Source organism: Ochotona princeps, chromosome 1, assembly GCF_030435755.1.
Source record: "Ochotona princeps isolate mOchPri1 chromosome 1, mOchPri1.hap1, whole genome shotgun sequence".
Lineage (NCBI taxonomy): Eukaryota > Metazoa > Chordata > Mammalia > Lagomorpha > Ochotonidae > Ochotona > Ochotona princeps.
In genome coordinates this window covers 70,455,975-70,476,353 of record NC_080832.1, presented here as the reverse complement: position 1 = coordinate 70,476,353, position 20,379 = coordinate 70,455,975, and the positions used below count along the sequence as shown (strand labels likewise).

Below are 20,379 nucleotides of genomic sequence, written 5' to 3'. Positions count from 1 at the left end.
TTCAAGGAGAAAACGGTGAAGACAGAACTGACAGCTCAGGTGTTGGAAGCACACAGAGCAGAGCTCTTCATTCTGACACCCTATTTTGGGAACTAAAAACCTGGTACAATACTTTTATTGTTAGAACAGAGTGTTTCGGTGGATTACTTTGTCATTTGGTCTGCGCTTGTGCTCCTAGCCACTGAAACTACTCTGGACCCACTGCTGAGGGAAAGCAGCAAGAGGAAGTAATCACGACCTTAGAAGAGAATTCAATCGCCACGCCCGCCGGGGCAATGGAAGACACAGCGCTGCCAGCAGTCCAGAAAGTCCTAGCAAGCCCAGAACCCCGCCTTCCCCGGGGCGGGCCCGCACGTCGCCGGGGTGAACCGGGCTGCTGGGTGCCACGAAGGCTCAGTGGGCAGCTGCGAGGCAAGGAACGTGCGGACGGTCCAGGGTCACCTGCCCAGGACGTGATGAGACCCGGAGAGGAGCGGCCCTTGGAGGAGGGCGCATGCGTCGCTGTCTCTGAGCTGGAGCTGCTGAAGTGGCGCGCGGCGGAGCGCATCGACGAGGCGGCCGAGCGCCTGGGGTCCCTGAGCAGCGCTATCTGGAGCGAGCCCGAGCTGGCCTACGAAGAGCACCATGCTCACCGCGTGCTGACGCGCTTCTTCGAGCTCGAGCCCCCCGCCGCCTCCTGGGCGGTGCAGCCGCACTACCATCTGCCCACGGCGTTCCGCGCCGAGTGGGAACTGCCGGGCGGCGACGTGCACGGGGCTGCATCGCGCCCGCTGCACCTGGGCTTCCTCTGCGAGTATGACGCGCTGCCAGGCATCGGGCACGCCTGCGGCCACAACCTCATCGCTGAGGTCGGGGCGGCGGCGGCGCTGGGCGTGAGGGGGGCCCTGGAGGCCTTTCCCGGACCGACTCCACCGGTCAAGGTGAGGTGGGATCCCAGGGCTCGCACCTTCACCCTTCTCCCCTTGCCCGGAGCGACCTGGGGATCCCAAGACTCCTGTGCATCCCAATCGCTGGCAATGGTTCACCTTTTCCAAAAGCCAGGACAGACCCTTGGAAATGAGAGGCGGGAGTTCACATGCTGCCGACCCGCGGGCTTTTGCAGGCCTAGTTGTGTGACCCCGTGTGCCGGCGTAAACAACTCCATAATCTGTCCCTAAGGAAGGAGCATAGAACCAAGCCTAATTTTTCCTGACGGGTTATTTTTAGTGGCTGAGGCCACCGCAATTTGCAGTCAAGATTATGCAATCTCTAGAGCAAGTAATTTGTGTGTGTGCTACAGCCTCTCTTTAATTCTTTAATAAGTTCCAAAAGGTTTTTTGTGTATGACATTCGTAGGAGCTGCTGTGGGTCTGTAGGTTTAAAAGCCCTCGAAGTATTTAAATAACGAGGCAGATGAGTTCCTCCTGAGTCTGGATTTGTATTTTATGGTGTTAAGACATATCTCTGTCTAGTCTGTAGAGAGAGAAATGTTATCTATGGGTATCCTCGGCTGCTCTGCTTTTCCAAATGGTATGTTCATTCTGGGTGTTCAGATTCACTTATCATTCAGATTAAGGGGAAGACACCTGTCTTTATAGTCTTTTTCTTTGTATGTTTTTTAAATATTAATTTTATTCATTTGAAAGGCTTGAGTTAGAGAGATGGGGCGAGACAGAACTTTCATGGCTGGTTCACTCCCCAAATGAAGGAAGCCAGGAGCCAGGATGTGGGTGTAGGGACCGGAGCACTTGGGGTCCACCTTCATACTTTGCTAGGTGCACTAGCGGGGAGCTGGATGGAATGTGGGGCAGTGGGGCCTTGCACTGAGCCCACGTGGGAAGCCAGCATCACCGGCAGTGACGTTCTTCCCTAAGCTGCAGCACTGGCCTGTTTGATATTTTTTAGTTCAGTCTTTCCCCATGTCAATGATCTGTGTAACAGTTCCATGTTCTGTGGCCTGTTCTCTTTAGTTGCCTTCTCTTTTCTGCTTCTGGGCTTGTAATTTTTACATTAGGTTAGGGTTTTTGTTTGGTTTTTTTTGGAGGGGGTGTCCTTTGTCATCGCCTATAACCTTGAAGAGACTCAGCTTCATGAAGTTTATGAACAATTTTGCATAGCCAGCAACAGATACATCAAATTTTAGTCCTAAAAGTGAAGATCAGCTTAACTTAAACATTTGGGTGTTTTATAACTTCTGAAGAAAGCTAGACTCTGGGAAATGTATAAATTTCTAATTTCAAATGGATATCCTCAGTTTTTGCAAGGTTGTCTATCTTAACTGAAAATGGAATTTAACTTATTTCCTTTTGGAAGCCAAATACGTTTTTTCTAGCTTGCTCCCTTGTGTTCTTACACTTGACCTTGAAAATATTAGTTGTTTGAAGATAATTTTAACTTAAAAAACTGTTTGAAGAAGTTAAGCTTAAATATCAAAGTACATGTTTATTCTGTAAAGTTCTCTTTTGTTTAATTAGGTGTGTGGTGACCAATAAATCTGCCTGGTTGAACTGGTGGAATCGAATTAGTAAGTTTGTGTAATAGTTGGTTGTTTCTAACCATGGTATTAAAATTTGTTTAATGATTTTCCTAAAGGAGGAATGAGTTAAGACCCTGTAAGTAGGCAGCTCATTGAGAACTCAGAGTTCAGGAATGAAGGTTAGGACACCCTTTAATCCCAGCCCTGCCTGAAGACTTGCCCTGTGGCTTGGGGCAAGTTCATGCAGTCTGTTCCCCAAAAGCACACTGGCTGCCTAGGTGGTGGCACAGGTGCTCACCTACCTCACAGGGTTGTTGTGAAGCTAGCTAGCAAGTAACTGCCAAGTTCCTTCCCCCATGAAGTCCTTGTGGATCCTCATGCATGTACTAAACCGCTTAGGAGGAAACTTCAAGAAATACATTCTAACACATTTGGAGGTGCTAAGTGTATCTCATTTAACTTGTCTCATCTCTGCCCTGAGTCACAGAAAATTGCTCTATTCTGGGGGAGAGCTTCCTGAAGTGTCTAATGCATACTTTGTAGCAAGTTGGTTTAACAATGTCAGTTTGGGGGTTCCATGTAGCATCCTATTTGTGGACTACTGTGTAAGTGTCAGAGAGCAAACCTCTGTAGTTTAAGGACTTGCAAGTAGATTGTGAATACACAGGCGAGGGAACCTGCTTGATACTTCCTCAGGGGGAACTCTGTGGCTTACTTTGCTCTGACATAGCTACCTTCTTCCAGGTGATTGTTCTGGGAACCCCTGCAGAAGAAGATGGTGGTGGCAAGATTGATTTGATTGAAGCAGGGGCCTTTCAAAACCTTGATGTTGTTTTTATGGCCCATCCGTCCCAAGAGAATGCTGCTTATCTACCAGATGTGGCCGAACATGAGTAAGTAATCAAGCAGAAGGTAAACTCAGCAGAAGGCTGCCCACAGGCTATGCAACATTTACACACACTCAGAACCTTAACTGAAATACATCAGAAGGTAATGATGTGATGTCTTTCTTACATGACATTTGACAAGCCTCTTTCATTGAAAATTTTATGGTGTTTATAGTTAGAGTACTAAAATAGTGCTAAAAAAAACCCCAGAAATGCCAATCCTACTCCTCTTGGTTGTAGTATCCAGCCATCCAATTTTCTCAAAAAAAAGATTTATGTTATTTACTTGAAAGGCAGAGTTACAGAGAGACAGGGACACACACACACTAACACAGATTTTTTTTTTTTTTTGTCTGCTGGTTTGCTGCCCAAATGGTCCCAATGGCTAGAGCTGGGCCAGTCTTAAACCAGGAGCTTCTTGGGCTCGGAACGATAGCATAATGGTTAAAGTCCTCTCCTTGAACACGTCGGGATCCCATATGGGCACCGGTTCTAATCCCAGCAGCTCCACTTCCCATCCAGCTCCTTGCTTCTGACCTGGGAAGGCAGTCAAGGACGACCCAAAGCCTTGGGACCCTCACCCTCCTGGGAGACCCGGAAAGAAATTCCTGGCTCCTGGCTTCAGATCGGCGGAGAGTGAATCATCGGACGGAAGAGCATCCTCTCTGTCTCTTCTCCTCCCTGTACATCTGCCTTTCCAATAAAATAAATTAATTAAAAAAAAAAAAAAACAGGAGCTTCTTTCGGAGCTCCCATGTGGGTGCAGGTACCCAAGTAAGTTTGGTGCCTTCGACTGCTTTCTCATGTGCATTAACAGGAGGCTAGATCAGAAGTGAAACATCCTGGACATGCACCGTTGCCTATATGGAATGCTGGCAGCACAGAGAAGAGCTCTACCATCTACACCATAATGCCAGTCCCAAACCCTAGGATTCTTAATGAAGTTCTTAGCTTTTTCACTGGTCATCTTTTAAAAATATATGTATTCATTATTTTTATTTGAAAGGCAGATTTACAGATTGCAGGAGAAACAGAGCTTCTATTCAATAGTTCACTCTCCAAATGATTACATGTCTAGAGCTGAACCAACACAAAGCCAGGTGCCAGGATCCTCCTCTGAGTCTCCCATAAGGGTTTGGGAAGGCCCAAGGACTTGAGCTATGCTCTGTGGCTTTCCCAGGACATAAGCAGGGAGCTGAGTCAGAAGTGGAGGAGCTGGGACATGAACTGACACCCATATTAAATCCTGGTGCCACAGTTGGAGGATTAGCTTAATATGCCACTGCACTTGTCCCCACTGGTTATCTTTTTTTTTTAATAATTCCTTTTCTTTTTGATGATGTTTACATAGTTAAGAGGGATGCATGCCCATGTGAACCATCAATTAGGATAGGGAGGGTAAGGAATGGGGGGAAAATGAATGTTACAACTGCCTCTAATCTCCCTTTATCTTCCTGTGTCTGGGTAAAGTGGAGAGAGAAGGGGAGAGGGCTGCTACCAGCAGCCCAACCACATCAGTACCTAGGGGTGGGGGACAGCCACCTGATGTCATTCCAGGGTCCCCGAAGTAGAACTTGTTCTGAGGGTACTGCTTAAGTGATTTTGATACTTCTGAAATGCTGTTGAGTTCATTGCTCCAAGGTTGAGGAAGTCCTTTCAAGTTTATTTGCTGACATAGTACATCTTAGAGTCTCAGATTGCCAGATATTTACTGTCAAAGCTTAGTCGGGCGAGCTGTCCGGTTTGTTCTGCCCTCCATGGTACTAGATGTCCTCTGCAGGTCTCAATGAATTGGTTATCATGTCCTCCATGAACATCTGGGCATGCCATCCACTGGACAAGCCTCAGCAACTGTGAAGACCCAGTTTTGACACATATGTTCTGCGGGGTCTCCCCCACAGATTCCTTTAGTACCCCATTGCCAGAGGGGATGAGCCTGCTGCCCGCCACCCAGCCTCCCGGCCCGCAAGAGACAAACAGACGGACAGGGGTTCTGTCTAAGCAGTTCCGATTTATTGGCGAAATTAAATTTCTTATATAGGGTAAGGGATAGCCTCAGACTGGGAATTTTGGGAATTCCAGGAAGGGAGAAACTAGGAGCCAATTACTAGGACAATGACTGTGGAAGCCTTCTCCCATAGGCCAGGGGTGGGTGAGCGAGATGGCCCTGGTCAATCAGTATTTCCTTGGAACTACGTGACTCCTGCCCTGGTTCATGCCCAGGGCTCTGTCCTTGGCCGCCATCTTGCCCGCCAGTGACCTGGACTGTTAGTCGCCATCTTATTGACTTAGTGGCCTCTTTGCCCCTGAGCCCCACACACTCCACACATAACTGTTAGGGCAAATGCTTGGTCACTGAGACAACTTTGTAAAGAAGGCAGAGAGACAGAGGGAGGAACAGAGAGAGGGAGTTTCCAGCCATTGTTTTATTCTCCCAACAGCCAGGTCTGGGTCAGGCCAAAACCAGAAGCCTGTAGCGCTATCTTGGTCTCCAACATAGGTGGTGGGGGCCAGAGTACTTGGCCATCCTCCACTGTCTTTCTAAGTGCATCAGCAGGAAGCCAGATTGGAAGTGGAATAGCCAAGACTCAAATTGGTATTAGATGCAGATGGTGGTTTAACACACTGTGCATCCTCAACACTGAGTCCCTACTCATCAGTTTATTCTAAACATTTGTAACCATGAGTAAGATAAAGCAAGCCATTCTTATTAATGACCTTTCCCAACTCTAGTCCCTTTGCTAGAGATGTGACTTTCATAACACTTTTGTGTATATTTAAAAAGTAGGTATATGTGTAAATTATATTTTGAAGGAAGAATTTTCTCCTTGAAATATTCAATAAATTGTTGTTATGTTTTTCCCTAAATTAAATAATATATCTTGAAAATAATCCCCCTGCACATTCTTCAAAATGTACTTAAAAAAAAATGTACTTATTTTTACTTGAAAGTCAGGAAGAAAGAGAAATCTTCCATCTGCCAGTTCACTTCCCAAATGGCCAGGAGCTTCTTCTGGGTCTCCCATGTAGATGCAAGATCCCACTATCCTCTTCTGCTTTCCTAGGTCATTAGTAGGTATCTGAATCAAAAGTGGAGCAGCTGGGACGTGAACCAGTACCCATATGGGATACTGTCACCAAATTCTACTGTGCTGCATTGGCCCCTAAAATATGCTTTTTAAAGCTAAAAATATGGGTCCAACGCGGTGGCCTAGTGGCTAAAGTCCTCGCCTTGAATGTGTCAGGATCCCAATATGGGTGCCAGTTCTAATCCCGGAGGCCCCGCTTCCCATCTAGCTCCCTGCTTGTGGCCTGGAAAAGCAGTCAAGGACAGCCCAGAGCCTTGGGACCTGCACCCGTGTGGAAGACCCGGATGAAGCTCCTGGCTCCTGACTTCAGATTGGCTGAGCTCCAGCTGTTGTGGTTGCTTTGGGAGTGAATCAGTGGGCAGAAGTTCTTCCTCTCTGTCTGTCTTCCTCTCTCTATGTCTGACTTTGCAATAAAAAAGAAAAAAATAAATCTTAAAAAAAAAAAAAACCTAAAACTATAGGCCTGGCACAGTAGCCTATTGGCTAAAGTACTTGCTTTGCACGTGCTGGGACCTTGTATGGGCATCAGTTCATGTCTTGGCAGCTCCACTTCCCATCCAGCTCCCTGCTTGTGTCCTGGGAAAGCAGTAGAGTATAGCCTAAAAGCCTTGGGACCCTGTACCTGTATGGGAGACCTGGAGGAGGCTCCTGGCTCTTAGCTTCAGATCAGCTCAGCTCTGGCCATTGTGGCCACTTGGGGAGTGAATCAGTGGACGGAGGATCTTCTTCTCAGTCTCCCTTCCTCTCTCTATATCTGTCTTTCAAATAAAGATACTTTTTTGAAAAAAAAAAAAAAGCTAAAAATACTAATTGTCATGAAAGCAACCATTACCATTTTCCCCGCATAGTTGTGCATTCATTGTAATTGGATGTAAACCTGGGAGAAATAGTACTAGGTCCATTTTCATGAAGGACTTTTCTTGTTTTTTAAATATTTATCAGCAGTTTTAGAAATTCCAGTTTCAAGGTGATGGCGATAACATACAAGTTAGTTGTCCTACATTTTAAGATCTTATCACTGAGACTCAGTTGAGAAATAACACAAGCATTCAGAGGATTCCTGAACCTCACCCATTAACGTTAGTCACCCTTTCTGCTCACATCTACCCCTCTGAGAGCAATCCTGTGCTGCAGAGTTCTGCACTGCTTTTATCTGGCAGGAGCTCATCAGCCGCAATGAGGTGTTCTCTGTTATTTGCAAGACCGGGAAGATGGAGAAGAGCGTGGTGGCAGTGATGATGCCCTCACTGGCCAGGTTGCCATGAAAGCCAAGGTAGCACAGTGATCACTGGTGTGGATTTTGTTAGGATCCATCACTTGCGGGCAACCAGGCTCATGAAAGAAGCCCACGAGTAGTACATCAAAGAGTACGTAAAAGCCATCAAGGGTAAACTTGAAGAGCAAAGACCAGGAGGAGTGAAAGCTTTTATAACAGGGGCTGCAGAACATATGTCAAGTGTAAGACATAGCCTTGCTAATTTGAAAGTCACCTGTTCTTTCTTTGTAGAAGTGTGAATCCAGATGGCATCGTTGCTCTGCTGGACTTCCAAAGAATGGTGATGACACACTCATGATTGTCTTCAAGGATGAGTTAGAAACAGAAAGCCTTTTATTTAGTGATTATTTTGGATCTATCTGTCTGGTTGCTTATCACCAGGATATAACAAGAAATGGGACTGATACTAGGTTGAACTCCACATTTACTGACTGTTGTTTACTTGGTATGGAGGCATTTTTTAAAAAGGTTTGTTTCTTTATTGGAAAGCCAGTGAGAGAGAGAGACAGAGCTTGTCCACCCACTGGTTCACTCCTCAAATAGCCACAGCAGCTGGGGCTGGCTCAGGCCTAAGCCAAAGCTGAGCGCTCCATCTCTGTCTCCCACGTGGTGGAGGTCCTTGGACCGTCTTTCACTGCTTTGTTAGGTGCATTAGCAGAGATCTAGACTGGAGGCAGAGTAGCTTGGATTTACACCCCAATATGGGATGCTGGTGTCACAGGCAAGATCTTAATGTGCTGTGCCACAGTATCAGAAGCATTGTGTTTAGTGAAAAAATGTCATTAAGTTGTCTCAGGATAAAATATATTTGAACTTTAAGTCAAGCCCAGAGTGCTTTTTAAAAGAATAACCTAAAGGTAAATACTATTAGTTAGATTAAAAATATTAAAAATTATATATTATTTTTATTATATTATTATTATATTATATTAAAAATTAACTTAGCTAGACAATCGTTAAGCTTTATAAGTAACCAATATGCAATCCTTTTGCTAAACCTAATTTTTAAAATTTCACCTGAGTAGTTAGGCTGGCTTGAGAACTGCTTGTAAACAGAGCAGCAGTAATTTGTAAAATCCTAAAATATTAGTGATAGAAATATTTTTAAAAACATTAATAAGTTTCTGGTTAGGAACAACTGACGATGCTATTGTGTCTTAGAGTAACATTGTGAGTTGTCTATAATCTAAATTTTAGATGTTGTCTCAACCTACTTCAAATGCAACTTCCTTTTTGTCTTGACCTGACTTTTGCCCTCTTCAAATTCGGAGTTCTTACCCACCTTTACAACAGAGCTGTTATAGTGTGGCAAAAAGGGGACAGGAACCCTTCACTTTGTAATTCTAGAGCCTAGTGCAGTATTGCATACTTGTTTGAGTTGAACTGCATACAGGTTTAATGGGTGCAGGAAATTGATCAAGCAAAATTCTCTTTTTCTCTCTTAGAAATGCTTTCTTTGTGTCAGACACTCTGTTTTGTAACTTTTTACACAAGTGAATGACACTTATAACTGGAATCATTTATAAGTCACAATCACAGCCATGTGAGTGAACTTTGCATAAGGATTGAGCAGTTCTGAATTTTGTTACCTTAGTGATAATGGAAGAAACCCTTTCTTGTTTTCTAGTGTGACTGTAAGATACTATGGGAAAGCTTCCCATGCAGCTGCCTACCCCTGGGAAGGAATCAATGCCTTGGATGCAGCGGTCCTGGCCTACAACAACCTGTCTGTGTTGAGACAGCAGATGAAACCAGCCTGGAGGGTTCATGGTAGGAATGTCAACACCTTCTATAATGGATGGTGCTTAGTATGTTCAATGCAACAGAGGTGCTTAATTTTTAAAAAACATTTTAAAACATTTTGTATACTTCTTTTGAACATTCCGAACTTTCTAAACTTTTTTCCAGGAATGTCTGTGACAGGCTGTTAGGATATGAATCTATGAATGAGGGTAGGAAGACAGCTAAAATTATGGGAAATAAGTGGAATTGTCATCTTTGAATAAGAGAGATGAAAGCTTTATGGGGAGAGTTATTTTTTTTTCTCCCCTGTGGGATTTGAAAATTAGAACTTGTTTGTTATAAGATCATGATAAAGAACCAGTCTGGTAGTGTGACTCGCTAATCCTCAGCCTGTGGTGTTGGTATCCCATATGGGCACTAATCCATATTCTGGCTGCTCCACTCAATCTAGTTCCCTACTTATGACCTGGGGAAGCAGCAGAGGTTTGCCCAAGTCCTTGGGCCTGTGCACCGACGTGGGAGACCTGGAAGAAGCTCCTGAATCCCATCTTTGAATGGTCCAACTCTGGCCATCTTGGCCATTTAGGGAGTGAACCAGCAGATGAAGATGTCTCCCTCTGTCTCTGTTAATTCTTTCAAGTAAAATAAATAAATCTTAAAAATAAAAAAAAAAAGATCATGACAAAATGTCATGACCCCAGTTTTTAAGCAGGGTGATTCCTGGTTTCCTTTATTCAAAGTGCTATAAAGTTTTGAGTTATATCTTTTGAAACTTTGGTACTTCTACTCCGTGGAATATTATTCAACCATTAAAAAGAATGAAGTTATATAATTTGCAACTAGATGGTTCCAACTAGAGACCATCATGCTCAGTAAAATAAGTCAATCACAGAGAGAAGTACCGTATGTTTTCTCTAATATAACAAATCTATCATGCAAATTGGAATGTATGGTGGTGGAGTAATAAAAACTACCATATCCAGAAGTGAAGACACAATACAACATGCACCTCTGCTTCCAAACAAAAGATGGACTCCCATCGAAAGTGTTGGATATAGCTAGACAATGGGATGATGGCTGTCTGACATTGTCTGTACCAGTGTTGTCGGGGCACACTTATATAGCAAACTGATGGAATTGTAACTCCTTATGAAGAATGTGACATTATGGGAAAAATCAGTTGGGGGGCAGAAAATGGGGGGAGGGGAATTCTAAACTAGACAGAATTATATGATAAATTTCAAAAATAAAAATTAAAAAACAAAACAAAGTGCAATAAAGTCTTGAATAACATCTTTTAAAATTATATCTCATACCAATGTAAAAATGCAATAGTAAGTAATGCAGAAGTATACTTCCTTATGATTTAAGAAACTTTATACCTTAATATTTATTCTTTTATCTGATTTTCGTATAGGCTGGCATCAGTGTATAATTGTACTTTTGCTAATATCCTGCATTAGTTTCTTGATCAAATGCATTTATAGAAATATTTTTTAATGTAGGCCATATAAAATTAGATTTTACATACATATTTGAGTTGTTAGTTTGGATGAATAAATCTTTTAGTAAGGCTTATTTATTTATTTGAAAGAGTTACACAGAGAAAGGAAGTCACACACACATACAGAACTTCTGTTCTGTGTGTTCTTCTGTTCACTGGTTTATTCCCCACCCCACCCCCATGGTTGCAATGGATGGGACTAGGGCAGGAGTGGGTGGCAGGGGCCCAACACTTGAGCCATCTTCTGCTTTTCCCAGGCCATTGGCAGGGAACTGAATCAGAATTGGAGCAGCTGGGACTTGCACAGCTGCCCATATGGGATGCCTGTGTTACAGGCAGTGCCTTGACTTACTGTGCTACATCATCAGCACCCCCAGAATGATAAATCTTCATTCTATATAGTTCTAAACAAATTGCTTTGTTTGGACTGTTTACAGTATCTAGATATTTGCCATGTGTTGGTTTCTTTTTAGCATTAAAGCAATTTTTCTTAGCTAAATGCCATTTTGAAATATTCATGGAATTCTTAAGGTACAAGAATAATGATATACAAATACTTCAAAAAGTTCGTGGAAAATGACCTAAGTTTATTTTAGATTTATTTTGAAAAAAAGTCAACAGTTTAGCAATTTTCCAATTATAATAAAGCCTACCAAAATAAAAATATTTTCAAGAAATCTCAAGATGTTGCTATGTTTATTTTTGTGGCTAGATAATTTCTATTATAATTTTTAACATAGACTCCTTAGAATAAACAATATATAAATAATACTATTGTGTTCCTATTAATCAGGAACTAATACTCTATGTAAAAAATTTATATTGTATGACATCAATATATTGGTGAAGCTAATAATTTAATGCTCTTTATTTATGAACATTTTGGGTGAAAAACTGCATGGGTGTGTTTAAGCTTAAAGAAATGGTCACCAAGCTTAATTCCAGTAATCTGATTCTTTTTGTAGGTATAATAAAAAATGGTGGTGTAAAACCCAATATCATTCCCTGTTATTCTGAATTAATGTACTACTTCCGTGCACCCTCAATGAAAGAGCTTCAAGTTTTAACCAATATGGCAGAAGATTGCTTCCGAGCTGCAGCTTTGGCTACTGGGTGCACAGTAAGAACCTTTCAGAGTTACTCTAAGTTAGAATCAGAGATATAGATGTGGGCTGGGTTGTTACATATAAAGTTAGATTGGAGCTTAAAATGCCTCTTTCAGTGTGCAATTGAGTTGGCTAAGCAGTTAGTGTAGGAGTATTGAATGCTTAGACTTTTTACTTAATGTAGAATTGCCCTGTACAGTTCCTATGAAATTTATGACAAAATCAGAAAAAGCTATTTTTGGTGAAGTATTTCTATAAATGTGCAATAGAGATGTAAATATTTTTGATTTACTGGAATGCAAATGGCAACAGTCACGGAAGTTAGTCAATAAGTATTGCTTAGTTGAACTTTGTTTTTAATTTATTAAAAAATATTTATTCATTTATTTGAAAAGCAAGGTTACAAAAAGGGGGAAAGACAGACAGAGAGAAAGAAAAAGAGGTCCTCCATCTGCTGATTTACTCCCCAAAGGGCCTTGGCGGCCAGGGCTGGGCCATGCTCAAGAGCCAAGAATTCAAGCCGACGGTGTCAGAGAAGCACTGTATCTGAGCCAAACCACCCCCTGCTTCCCAGTCAGCAAGGAACTGGAGGCCGAGCCAGGACTCGAACCCAGGCACTGCATTGTGAGATGTGGGCATCCCAAGTAACATCTCAGCTGCTGTATAGACGCCCACCCCACCATCATTTACTTTCAGACCAGGCAGCTATTTCAGTATCAGTTTGTGTGTTGTATTTTAGTAAGGCTTAGCTTCTTTGGGAGAGTGAGTCCTAGGTAATGTCCCTCAGACTGTGGTTTGTCTGCTTGCTTTTTGTTCTGTTTTGTTTTATTTCGCTTTTGAAAGATTTATTTGAAAGGCAAGAGTTAGAGTGAAAGAGGAGAGATCTTCCACCCACTGATTCACTCTCCAAAATGGCTATAGTGGCCAGGGCTGGGGCAATCCAAAGCCAAGCACCTGAAACCCCTCTGGATCTCCTACATGGGCAAGAAGAGTTCATTTATCCTAGGCAGGGATATTATAAATCCTGTTATTATTATTATTATTATATTATAATATTTAGCACAAATATTATATATCCAGGGATATTAGTATCCTGTTAGCAGGGAGCTGCATTGGAAACAGGGCACAAGGACTTAAACCAGCACTCCATGGAATGCCAGTGTTGCAGGCAGTGGCTTAACCCAATGCACCACAATGACAGCCCACAAAGTGTGGTGTTTTAGACCTTCCAGCAACAGAATTAGGGATGACAATTAAGATAGAAATTTCCAAGCTCTTCCCACATCCTAGTAAGGTGACTAAAATTGACACTTACTGGCTAGTATTAAATTTGGTGACATTGTGTGTTTGGTGCATATGTAACATAAAACAATATGCATTGTTTAAGGTAAAGAGGTTTCAGAGAATTTTTATCTCAAAGGGAAACCACTTTCTCTTAAAATCTCTTCCTGTTAGAGAACCATCATTGCTTTGACAATTAGTGTATTGAAAGTTTTTGTTTTACAGTTTGTTTTGTGATTTTTTTTACTAGGTAGAGATTAAAGGTGGAGCACATGATTATTACAATGTTCTTCCCAATAAAAGCCTATGGAAAGCATATATGGAAAATGGAACAAAACTGGGAATAGATTTCATTTCAGAAGATGCAACATTGAATGGCCCTTCAGGTAATTAAGTTCTTTTATTACCTATTGAGGCAGTTGAGGAAGAGAGGCATGGTGTTTGGTTAAGTGGTTTTACTCTTTTGGAAGTTAGGCATTGATGATGTTTCAATCATCTTTTCCCATTTCCTGAGGGGAAAGAAACTGATGGACTCATACAATCAATGAGTGTAAAATGTCAAAAGAGCAGACTCAAAAAAAAAAAAAAGAAAGAAAGAAAAAAGTAGACTCCATCTTAGAATTAGAATTAGCCTGTGTACTCTTTTGGTCTATAACCTAAGCATTTCTAAGGTTTGCATTTGCTTAGTTCTGGTTTTTAATTTGTTTTTATCTTTATTTGAAAGGCAGAGAGAGAGAAACCTTCGATCAGTCGATTTACTCCCGAAATGCCCACAGTAGCCAGGCGTGTTCAGGTCAAAGCAAGAAGCCTGGAACTCGATCCAGGTCTCCCTCTGGGTCCCGACCACTTGAGCCATCACCTGCTGCCTCCCAGGGTATGCATTAGCAGGAAACTGTATCAGAAGTTGACAGGACTCAAACTAGGTGCTCCTGTATGGGTTACAAGTGTCCAAATTGTTACACTAAATACTACTCCTCCTGCCTCAATTCTAATTTTAAGTCAAATCTGCTAAAACAGAAAGTAACATTTTAGTTCATTATGAGTCATCTCAATAGGCATGTTTTTAATTACTTAGTTATCTAGAGCCGTTTTAGTTTCCAAGGAGTGACAGATAACTATTGGATATGTCACTTTAGAATTTTTTTCCTTTTAAAAGCATATTACCAATGCTTTCTAAAATAGTAATGGATGCTAGGGAAGTTGATCCGAAAGTACTTGGTAGGTGATAAAAATAGGGGATTAATATTGGTTGTTGAGATGAGGAGTTCAAAAGGAAGAACAGGTTGGGGTAGTAGGATGTTTCAGTTATTAGCTTGTCAATCCTGGGGTGCATCTAAGATTTCTAAGTGGAGCTATTTATTATTTATCTATTATTAGACCTCCCAGAGAAGTTTATGTTGGAGATTTAGGAGCTGTTGATATGTGGGAAGTAATCAAACACATAGGTGTTCATTTGGTTGCCTGAGTACACAGAGGGAAAAGATGCCCGTGGAGGAAGTCTGGGACCTGCAGCTTTTAAGAGAGAAAGGGAAAAGAAGGGATCTAGAGAAGGACAAATAGAGGTCAGAGGGAAAGCTTAGCATCATGGAAGCCAAGAGAGGAGAGAACATGTAGGAGGGACCGAGGAGAGAATCATGTCAGGTGCTATCGGTCCAGTGTCCATCAGATTAGCAGGGGAAACCCATAGAAGGTCAGGGAGCAGTTGAAAAGCAGCAGGGCAGTGGCGGTGTCTCACTCCTCTACCCGCTGCACTGAGTGGTGAGACAGAGCAGAGAGGGAGAACAGGGAGGTTGCTCTCATTTAAGGTTATCTTTAAAGGCAAGTAGAGCAGATACACGCTTATGGAGAAAAAAAATCTTATTAAAGGATGACACTTGAGAAATAGAAGAAGGTGTGTTCAGGAGGTGGGAAAGGAGTAGAGAGATGCCCTAAGAAGTTGTTGGATTTAAGACTGACAGAGAATTACCACCGAGAGGAGTTGGCCTGAGGCATTTGTACTTTCCAGACAGCATTGAGAGCTCAGTTTAGCTTTGAAGCCCTGAGTTTGTTGTTGGGCAATCTTGATGGGCCTGAACTTTCACCCTAGCCTAGCAGCTTTCTGCAATTCAGCTGCAAGAAGGAAAGCATGTGGTGAAATGTAACCAGGGTTTGGGTTTAACTAGTGTCTGGCTCTACAGGTGAAATCCGAAAGTGAGCAGCAGGCTTTTGTCTTGTTCAGGGTTATGCCATCAATGTGCGGGAAGTGTCTGGAGCCGTTCCTGGTGCAGCTTGGTGCTCAGTGCGTTACCTAAAAGCCTTGCCTTGGCTTAGCTTTACCACAAAACCAATAGCTGTGAGACTGTGGGCCCGGTGTTTAATATCTATAAACTGATCTCTCCATTTGCAAAATGAAAACTGTCCAAAATGCTAATCAGAATATATAGGAAGCACTTAAAATTACACTGTGGCACTTGGGCATTCCAGATGAGTGTACACCACTGTGTTATGTATTTTGCTTTTGTTCCCTTACTACTTGTTTGTATGCAGTCTAACTTTGCCTGGCATGGTGTTTGCTATAAAAAGCGTTTTAGAAATGTCCCCTGAATCAATATAGTTTTATATATAAATATAGGTTTTTTGTGTTTTGTTTTGTTTTAAATAATCTTACTTAGTTGATTGGGGTACAAAGGGTCAAGGGCTACAGGAAAGTAGGTAAGACCATTGTTTCCACACTAGTATCATCATTTTCCGCCTGTATCTGGGGTAAGGGAGAAGCAAAGGAAAAACCCCACCCAGCCTCCCACCCACCCCAGGTCCTTGATGTGAGGCACGTGCCGAAGGTCCTGCTCAAGCAGTTTTTTTTTTTTTCCAAAAAAAACTGCCCAACTGTTTTTCTTATTTTTTATCTATTTATTTATTTTTTATTGGAAAGTCAGATATACAGAGAGGAGGAGAAACAGTGAGAAAGATCTTCCGTCCGATGATTCACTCCCCAAGTGAGCGCAATGGCCGATGCTGTGCCGATCCAAAGCCAGGAGCCAGGAACCTCTTCCAGGTCTCCCACGTGGGCACAGAGTCCCAAGGCCTTGGGCCGTCCTCGACTGCTTTCCCAGGCCACAAGCAGGGAGCTGGATGGGAAGTGGAGCTGCTGGGATTAGAACTGGCGCCCATATGGGATCCCAGCGCGTTCAAGGCGAGGACTTTAGCCACTAGGCCATGCCGCCGGGCCCAAGCAGTTTTGATAGTTCAACATTTCTGCATTGCTGCCAATCTTGCCATTCCAATCGCAATGAAATCTATTCAGAATCCACTGGCTGACATAGTCATATAAATATAGTTTTACTTTTAGCTATTCAATATCAAGGAGGTAGTGTCTGAATGATCAGCTTATCATTAGAAGGGGAACGAGGAAGTTAACAATCCCACCCTTCGGAGGCTCTTTGTTTCAGAGCCAGGTGTTATTCAGAACAAATTCTTTCCTTCGCTCTTGGAGAGACTCCCCTGAGATAGGGCATAAAGGACACCATTTCCACCATTGTCACGTTGTTTTTTTTTTTTTTTCTTTCTCCTTCTACTATGGCAGGCGGTCTGGGGTTTTTCCTTGGGACACATGGAACCCCTCCTGCCATCATGGCAGGAAGCTCTTTTTCCGTTTGTTTTCTAAATAAATCCTGCTTTGCAAACTGGAATTGTCTGCATGAAAATTCTTCTTTCACATGACACAAGAAACGAGGTTGCTGCCATGCTTTGCGTCCTTCACCCTACAACAGAGGCAGAAGCAGCCTGGAGTCAGAGAGGGGACTTGGTGGCAGGTGAAGTGAAAGCAGGGGCACTTGGATGCGTGCAGACGTTCAGCGTCACAGTCCGCTCCAGCAGGGTGAATGACAACAGTCAAGTGCGGAGTTCTGATTACAGCTTTGAGAGTCAACGAATATGGAAGTAACTATTAATAATTTGTGTTTTTGAAGGATCTACTGATTTTGGAAATGTGACCTTTGTAGTTCCAGGGATCCATCCCTACTTTTACATTGGCTCTAATGCCTTGAATCATACTGAGCAGTACGCTGAAGCTGCAGGTGAGTGGCGGGCGGGCGTGCCCGGCAGATGCCCTCTTCCTCCAGTAGCTGCCTTTTAACTGTTCTCTGTGGCTGATTATTTCACTGCCTGGGAGAATGCTGTGTTGTGGTAGGCTCCTGAATACGCCTGTTAGATGCAGAGGGTTCCCTGGGGAAATTAAGTAAGTTTTTGATAAATATGCAGGTATTTTATCTTCTCTAGGAGCACAGGAAGCCCAGTTCTACACATTACGTACGGCCAAAGCTCTGGCGATGACTGCATTGGACGTAATTTTTAAACCAGAGTTGCTAGAAAGAATCCGAGAGGACTTTAAATTGAAACTTCAAGAAGAGCAGTTTTTAAATAAAGTAGAATGAAAGACTTAGGAGTCATTTATGAATCATTAAGAAGCAATCATTTTTCTCCTTTAAAATCTTTTTTTAATGAAAAGATGCCACACTTGATTTCCAGTCTTAAAGGAGTTAAATTCCTCTCGTCCAACAAGTGAGAAGAAAATATTACTTCATCAAAATGAGAAGTATTGCAGATCTCCACTTGGTGGGATTGGGTACTTTGGAAGCAGGTGTGTGATGCCACTGGATGACTCATAGTTTACCAATGATATTATTTCAACACGTCTGTATGGTATGGAAGTATATTACAGGAGATTTCAAACTAGATATTCAGAATTGACACCCAGGAAAGAGTTCTTGCTATCCTACTCATTATAAATTCAAATTCTAACTTCAGGGAGAGTTCATATGGAAAATCTGACTGTGTTCTGATTTAGAGAGTGTCTGAAGTAGGCATTTAGTCAGAAATGCTTGTGGGAAACATCTAGAGAGGTAGGAAGAACAAGCTTTAGTTTCACTCTTTGAAGGATACTGAAAGCGTTCTTTGTGTGTGTGTGTTTATAAACAGGTTAATGTTCCCTTACACTTTTGTGGTTACAATTAGTTATAATCAACTACAATCTGAAAATATTAAATGGAAAAAGAATCCCAGAAGTCGGCAGGTCACATATTTTAAAAGTGTGTGCTGTTCTGAGTGGATGCTAAAGTGTCCCGCTCTCCCGGTCCTCCTCCAGCACACTCAGACAGTGAGTGAGCTCGGAGAGTAGGGTCAGTATCAATGCTGTATATACCACCTGCCTGTTAGTCACCTGTGGCCACCTTGGTTACCAGATTAGCTGTTGGGATTTTGCAGCACTTGTGATCAGGAACCCGTATTTTACCAAGGCACAAGGGTAGTGATGCTAGCATTTTATAGTATGCCAAAGAAAAGCCATAAAATGCCTCCTTTAAATTGAAAGTTACCATTCTTTGTTTAACAGGGAAAGGAAAAAAGAATCCTATACTGAGGTTGCTAATATACCTGGAAAGTATGACTCTGTGAAATTGGGAAGAAGAAAAAAGAAATAGGTGCTCACTTTGTGGATACACTTCAGGCTGCAAAAGTTACAGCCACGGTGCGTAGTAAGCACTTCATGTAAAATGGAAAAGGCATTAGGTCAGTGTATTGATGTGTAGAAAAGAATAGTATACCTAGACATCCACTGATGGGTCTGGGACTGTATCCCCTGTGGGTAACTCTGGGACATGGTGTTAGAGGAATTCCTAAATTAATAGTAGAAATGATACACTAACAGGACTGGACTGTTCCTGCAAGCTGTTTGCATCATAGCCCAAGATGTTCTGGAAGGGTAGGAGAGGCACCGCTGGTTTTGAGCTCTGCTGTTTTGAATCTGCTTGCTTGTACCTGGCAGCTTGGGGCTTCTACACAGAAGCCAGGCTGCACAACCTGGCTGGATCGTACCATTATTTATTGAGTTTACGAGAGACTTGGAGCTTCCTAAAGCCTCTTGCTAGCCTAGTATTAGTTTAAAATGACATTTTTTAGACCTTTAGTATGAATTTCTTCAAGATGATGAAAGAGAGGTAAAACAAATATTTTAAGCTGTGAATCTAGTAAAGCTAGTATAAACTGTGAATATTAGAGCCTAATTTTTCAGGGGAATTCTGAAATGAGAGTAAGCCTTCCAGGAATGGAAGGGGAAGGAGAGGAAAGTGAACAAGTCCTTCCGTAAGATCTGATCACTTACACTTTCAGTCAGCATGCCCCTTCTCAATGCACCTGCCTGCTGAGAACAAGTGGCCTTTACATCTTTAAAACAGGTTGATTTGAAAGGCTGAGAGCTTCCTTTTGCTGATTCACTCTCCAAATGGCTACAGTAGCAGAGTCAGGTCAAGCCAAGCCTGGAGCCAGAAACTCCATTCAGGTCTCCCACTTGGCTGGCAGGGCCAGATGTGCTGCTTCCCAGGCACATTAGCAGGAAACTGGATTGCAAGCTCAGGCAGCACTGGATCCCAGACACTCAGAACTCACTATGGGAAGTAGGTGCTATGACACAACACCCACCTTGGATTTTTTTTCAAATTACAGAGATTGCATGATGCAACAAGCAAAACCTAAAATAATGTACTAACTGGCCCTTTACCAAAAACTTTGCTAGCCCCTATTCCATGTAACAAACAGAGCTTGTTTCTTTTTGACTTAAATCATATCATCAGCTCTCCTATGATATAACTTTAAGCCTCTGAATTCAAAACATTTGAGAGAAATTTAAACCAAATGCCTTGCTAGGTTGGCTTTGAGGTTATGATGCATGAGCAGTTTCTTTCCTCGTGAAACTCGGAAATTTGTTTTTTTTTAGCATTTATCTCACTATAGCACACCTGGTCCTCTGTGTCATCCTTGTCAGAGTATGTGTACTCTGCTTTAGTCATGGTAGGTGTATACAAAACAGGAATGGCGTGAAGCAAAGTTTCAGACTGACTTAAGACACTGCTGAGACTTCGCATTTAAGTAAGTGCAAGGAATTTCCTAATTGGCCAACTTTGTGTTAGTTCTAAGTTCCTTATACAAACTCTTGAAGAATGTAATGTTATTTTCTGCAGCCTTGATAAAAGTCTACAACAGTCACTGACTTTCTGACACATATAG

General features: G+C 42.4%; 1 protein-coding gene across 2 annotated transcripts; it reads left to right on the top strand.

The window, feature by feature from the left end:
- The first annotated feature begins 252 nt into the window (after positions 1 to 252).
- On the top strand, positions 253 to 20,054 carry PM20D2 (peptidase M20 domain containing 2). 2 transcript variants are annotated; one of them, XM_058660851.1, is made up of 7 exons: positions 254 to 920; positions 3,200 to 3,348; positions 9,335 to 9,477; positions 11,920 to 12,074; positions 13,592 to 13,727; positions 17,289 to 17,396; positions 17,599 to 20,054. In XM_058660851.1, the coding sequence occupies exons 1-7, from the start codon at positions 276 to 278 to the stop codon at positions 17,751 to 17,753; spliced, it is 1,491 nt and encodes a 496-aa protein (XP_058516834.1). In that variant the 5' UTR covers positions 254 to 275; the 3' UTR covers positions 17,754 to 20,054. The 2 variants fall into 2 exon arrangements, with proteins under 2 accessions (XP_058516841.1, XP_058516834.1); XM_058660858.1 differs by lacking the exon at positions 11,920 to 12,074 and having other exon boundaries at positions 253 to 920; positions 13,596 to 13,727.
- Positions 20,055 to 20,379: the final 325 nt, after the last annotated feature.